Below are 6482 nucleotides of genomic sequence, written 5' to 3' on the forward strand. Positions count from 1 at the left end.
TAATAAATATAAAAATTAAACTATAATAAATATAAATTAAACTATAATGAGAATGAAGTTAAACTGTTATAAAATACTTTAGATTGTTAGTTATTCTAATAAACATAATAAAGATATTTTCAAATCAAACGATTGTAGGCAAAAAATAAGAGTTAATGTTAGTAATAAGAGAAATGTTGTGTCACACATTAGTTTTAATGTTTTATATTTCAATTTAATTTATAATTTTATTTTGATGTTCTTATCCTTTTTAAATTTTCATGCTGAGGGAGACTTAGTATAATTAAAACATTCATATTATATTAATATATCACTATTAATATAATATAAACGTTTTATTAATATATAATCAATTTATTATTACTCATGACATGATAATAAATGTGTATTGTTTTAACTTCTTATCCTTCTTAATTAATTTATTTTATTGATCATTATTTGCTTTAATTACGTTTGTATGTATCGAGCTTAATTAATGGTTAGTTATAGAGAGAAAAGTTCTCTGTTTTATAAATCTGGCTACACCAAATTCGCGGAATAAATGATTCTGAAACACCGATTTAATTTAATATTGCGTATAAAACTCGTCAAACGAGTCCGTTCAGAAAGTATTAATAAGTAATGTTAATGCAGTGTATGTGATTATCACGCGGCGAAAGTTCGACGGTTGCCGATGTTCGACCTCTACGAAGATACTGCATATATTCATGTTACATGCGCATCACTTGCGTAACGCATTTGTAACCGCCATTTCCAAACAATATTGAATTGGACCCGACTGGTCCGAGGACGTTTTTTAATAGATAAAATAAAATCAACAAGAATTTCCAAAGAATAAATAATCGCGCTACAAACAAGACTAATGTCCATTTCTATGAATGTACATTAATTTAATTTAATCTCGGTTTAATTTTGTATCTTTTTCTAGTTCTAAGCCTCAGTTTCACAACTCGCAGTTCATTCTTAACCAAAGTTCAACTTATTTCTCTCTAATTCTTGAATTGAAAAGATATAAGGAATAAATTTAATGTCGCTTAAGAGTTAGCCGTGAGTTGTAGAACTGGGCCATAGACATAAATCAAAGAATTTTTCTCAATACTACATCCTTTCTAAACATTAATAAAATAAAAATATTTGGCTGAGATTCAAAAAAGCCGATTCAATATTAATAATTAAATTCCAGGACGTTACGAAAAGTTGAGAAATGATACGTGAATAGGAATAGTTTTGCTGAAGTATCCAAAAATTTAGCCAGATAAAATGAGATAAATGTTGAGTATAATATGTGACTTACAAAACTTTCTTACTTCCTTTAATTTCAAAATTTTGTTATTCTAGTCAAAATTTGCTTCTAGCAAATTCAAATTTTTAAATCTCATACAAAATGTTTTTCTCAAAGTACATAGATTTAAAAATAATTTAATTAGATCATCAGAATAATCACGTAGGACGCTTTGATTATTAGAATGTAAAAATTTTTTACAGAAATTTTTTTGTTTATCAACGATTTCTACGTAATTATTTTGATGGTCCAACAAAAATTATTTTTAGATCTGTATCTAGCTAAATTTTTAGATTCTTCAGCAAACTCGTTCTTTCTATATAACGATGCTTCTGCGCACGAAAATCAACGGCTATTCCCAGAGATGTTTTCCGAGACATTTCCGCGGGGCAGAAATTGCGTAAGGTAATGAGTGCAAACAACAAGAGAGAAAGTTTCGCTGATTACAAACTCGATTATCTGTCGTTAGGCCGACGAGGACGAGCGTTAATCCCACCTATCGAGTCCTTCTTGTCCGAAGGTCGAAAGAGTTTCTCCAGTTAAAAGGCACTAAAATATGCATTATGCATTAATCGAACTATTCTCGCGATAAAAACGAAATATTCATTTTTTTCAACTTATAACATGATCGTATCAAGATCTTATTAATATAATAGCCGTTATAAATCTAATGACACGGTGGAGAATTAATATTCATGCTATCTAAGTTTTAAGCTTACAAATTCATTTCTCTGTCAATGTACTAACGCATCGCATACAAATTACCTATACGCTCGTGACTGAGCATACGTATAGTAATATATGACAGTAAACTGCTATTCAGGCCGCGTTGCATTTATAAAATTGGATATACACAAATTTCCTAAGCGCCTTGGAGTTTAGCCAATCTTATTAAGCTCTTTGAATTACGTATCGTGTAATAATTTTACTTGCGTAATATTACATGTTACATAACATAGCTTGGAAACTATATATAATACTCATTTCGTACAGGCAATTTAATTTCCGTTAAAGTATGTACGAGAAATTTAACCAATAAATATAATAATGAACCAATCATTAAAAGTTGAATATTTAAATATTAGAAAGAAGTTTGCATTATTAATTATAATTTGGTACAAAATTTAACGTGTGCCTTTCAGTTTTGTAATTATTTTTACTTTCTTCTGCCATCATTTGTCCAAATTGCTTAAATTGCTTGAAATAATATCACAGTTAAATATTTGTTAAACGAATGATCATCTGCTAACAACAAGAAGAAGGAAAGATAGAAGAATTAGTGATACTCAAAAATTCGTGACGAATATAGAAGAATTATATCGAGAGAGGACTTGTTTTTATTTTACGCACAGAGAATATATCTGAGAGAAAACGTCACACTTGTGCCGTCAGAAAAATCACATCACTGCGTTTTTAGAATCAAAGTGGCACGGCAATAACGATAATCCTTGCCCGCTCTTTGCGATCGGCGAACGGACTATTTCACTTTCTCGAACATGCGAAAGAGCACCGCAGGGTAAACTCTTACTCACACATTGTCGCAGCGAGAATTCCGCAGGCGATTAGCAGATGGACGATTGGTCTCGAGGCCATCGTCGTCGGTGAAATCCACGTTCCTTCTGTCCCAATCCCGAAAGGAAGACTACGACGCGCTGCAGCCGCCCGGCGTGCTTTTATCATCTTCGTGCGAGGATGAGAGCGGGAGAAGATAACTGCGTCTTCATTCGCCGGTGGAAATCATCCCGTCGCGTCTTCTTCTCAAAGTAAAAGGATCGTGACCGTCGTAACCGGAAAGCCAACACATCGCTTTGTTTCGAGCGATTCATTCATCCTGCGTCGTCTGTTTCAACTTGACATATAACATCGAATTAGAAAACGATCGCGATGCAACTCATCATTACGTGATTCCGTCGTTTAAAATTAATCGCGCCGTACCTGTGACTTGAGTCAAAATTATAAATTCTGACAATAAATTAATATTTTAATTTAAATATATATTGTAAATTAGAATTTATTTCTTGGGAAAGGATCGACGTAGAGATACCTATAATAATTGTTTTCTAAATACTGTCAACTTTCTGTTTAAAACTTTAATAACCGATATTGTATTCTTTAACAATATCTTGAAATTAGAGATGCGCCAGCTTGGATTTGAATGTCAGAATAACGAGAGATAAATGTCATCTGCAACCAGTCTGTCTCCTCGAAATGAGAATGGCGCAGTCGAGAAGTTGAGTCTCTTATATCCAATAAAGAGCAACGCGCGTCGCATTTAGACGCTCATTCATGCGCATACTTTTTTGCATAATTCATAAGCAATAATTTCATGTAGCAATAATTGCACAAATTGGTGCAATTTACATAAAGAATTATTGTGAGTATGTTATATTATATTTCAATGAGATCACAACATGAATATGTGATTCGTAATACTTTTTGTTGTGATCTAAATTATAGTTTTGCGCAAAAGTTTGCAAAATCGAATTCTGATATTACATTGATTTATTGTTATTATTAATTATAATTATCAAAAATATATTTTTGGTATACGTCTTATTTTTCTTTATGTACATTTTTATTTTTAAAAAATTAAACAAAATTACATATTTTCTGTGAAAGAACATAATGAAATTTTAAACGGTCTTTTAATTTCTCTTTTGTTTCCTGCTTGGAGCTATAAAAAGAGACAAAAAAAAATACGAATATTTGCGTACTTCAGAAGACGAGCATAATCTCGCTCCGAGAATGGAGCCTTGACATTTTCCTCGTACCGACAACAAGTCACCTCAAATGTGGAAGGTAGACGACTAGTGGTCTTTTACCTCGTGCAACACGCGCGGCCAACGTCTGATTACATCACGTCAAAATACTGTTAGCAATTCCCCGAATACTTTGCGTGTCATTGTGCGATAATTCCGCATATTGCAACATGTGACATGCATTAAAATTGGATGAGTCAGGATTAAAAGAATGATTTTTTAGTAAAATCAATTAATCGGTAAAAAGTAAAGATTGATATTCTATTGTGAAATGATTTCAGTGTTACGCCTATTTTGGACAGTTTATAATTATAATTTAAAAATATAACAAAATCATAATTTGTTCTAATTTTATGTATTCTTCAATAAAAAAAAAACAAAAATAAAGAAAGTACATGCGAAAATAAAATATTAAAATATGCTATATAGTTAAAATGCACAATACAAAAGGTTATAAAAAAGTATAAAATAAAATAAAATGCAAAAAGCTGTAAATAAACCGCGTCATATTTTAGAAAATAAAAATCTACAACTAATAATAAATTTAAATAATGTCTATAATTCTGGTTAGATTTTAGAATAAAAATCTGACTCAAATAATAAACATGTAAATTCATTACATGATATATTAAATCTTAAATGAGCTTTAGAAACGTCGTCTGTCAAATAACAGTTGGTAACTACTGGCTTGTCTGACAACGAGCAGACGTTACTACTTCGCTTCTATATTGTTTTTTTTTTACTTACGTTGATTTAGTGGATTAAACCAAATATTGGAATAGACAATGTATTGTCAAAGCAAATTGCATTATATTAAATATAAACTTAATCTCAGTTCATATATTTTATATAGATTATATCAAGTATATATTAGATCGACCTTCCCTTTCGAAACGTTGTATAATAATTCTTTCACAATTTTCTATGCAAGTGCCACGATTAAAAATAGTTTGTTTTTTTTAATTTAATATATATATATTGAGACTATATTTGCCTTCTGTTGTTGATCGAAGTATTTGTTTTTATCATGCCTACATCTTGCGTTTATTCTACGTTAGCCTTTATTTTCTTTTTATTTCTAATTTTATATTCATTAATGCTGCAGTTAGATATTTACTATCACATACGGCAAAGGAAACACATGGAAACATTTAAATAATATATTGCGCGATAAATTTATATGAAAAAAATCTAAGGGAAGAAATAACAAAAGAACGAGATTTTGCGAGTCTGCTCGATTCAGATAGATAATGATTCATATTGATGACGACGAGAATCGTCAAATCGTGATATTTTATACACGATTTGGGAAATAATGAATGACATCGTACCCTACTGCTTTAGCTTTTGAATAATCATTTTATTTTTGATCCTTATCAATATTAAACAACGTATATAGTTACGTAAGGGTATATATATTACATGGAAAATTCTGTCCTTCTCGTGCGCATATATCTTCCCGAGATACCTCGAGTGCCCACCACCCGACTGTCCCGAGAGAAAAAAAGTATATCGTCACGCATATGGCATTCACTCTCATTCTTTCTCTCCCTCTCTCTCTTTCTTTCTTTCTTTCTTTCTCACACTCGTCCTTTTACCTTTGTTCCCCCCCCCCCTCTCTCTCTCTCTCTCTCTCTCTCTCGTTTTCCTCTTTCTTTCAGCTTCTATTAAGAACAAGAAATATTCTTTTTTTTATGTCTGGTTCTTTCCCGGCAAACGAGAAAAATGGCGTGAAATCTCGTGGAATTTCCGACGTTGAAGGACGCTTTTGCATTACCATTTTTTGGACAACGCACCTTAATCGCCGGTGCGACATTCTTCCCCGGAGACTCATAATCTCACATCTTCTCGAGTCGTTCGCACGTCCTTCCGCGCGAGTGCAGATCAATCCGCCCGAAGTGACGCAGGAACGATGCGCTCTTGTAAATCCGATATTGAGTCGCGATGATTAAAGGCGACGTTAAATTGCGCGAAGCGCGTGTTACACGCCGTCTCGCGAAATTGCTTACGTAGGAGATTGAAACCACTACCAGTTAATTTAATATTAATATCGTTCGCTTTTCGCAATGTTCGCCGTATATTCATGTCGAAGATATCAACAATGCGCAACGCGTCACGCAGATGCAGCCTCAAATTCCGACACCGTCACATATCGCTGCACACGTACGAGATAGTTGCATACTTTTAGAATGACGAGAACATGATACGCTCTTCCTGTATTTTCATCTGTTCGCAGAGAGGGGTTTTAGTGAAGAGAAAATAGAAAATAAATGACTTTTTTTCTGCACCAATTCACTCGTTGCAATGCCGTATGCTCGACACACGTAGAATTGTAATATTCTATTGTATTCTATTAAATTAATTTTGTTATAAGATAAGACTCTTACATTCCTGTCATTCTTAATGCTTCACTTTTATGGGGAAACGTACATCTTCGTTAG

General features: G+C 32.5%; 1 protein-coding gene across 1 annotated transcript in view; it reads right to left on the reverse strand.

Moving 5' to 3' along the window:
• The window catches only part of LOC108749328, a 4822-nt gene extending 1884 nt beyond the window's left edge, over positions 1-2938 (reverse strand). The window contains exon 1 of the mRNA XM_018487943.1: positions 2815-2938. Within this exon, the coding sequence (XP_018343445.1) occupies positions 2815-2875 (61 nt within the window). The 5' untranslated portion in view covers positions 2876-2938. The remainder of the gene's footprint in view (positions 1-2814) is intronic.
• Between the last annotated feature and the right edge of the window lie 3544 nt (positions 2939-6482).

The sequence above is a fragment of the Trachymyrmex septentrionalis genome, unplaced genomic scaffold, assembly GCF_001594115.1.
Source record: "Trachymyrmex septentrionalis isolate Tsep2-gDNA-1 unplaced genomic scaffold, Tsep1.0 scaffold11, whole genome shotgun sequence".
In the NCBI taxonomy this organism is placed as follows: Eukaryota; Metazoa; Arthropoda; class Insecta; order Hymenoptera; family Formicidae; genus Trachymyrmex; species Trachymyrmex septentrionalis.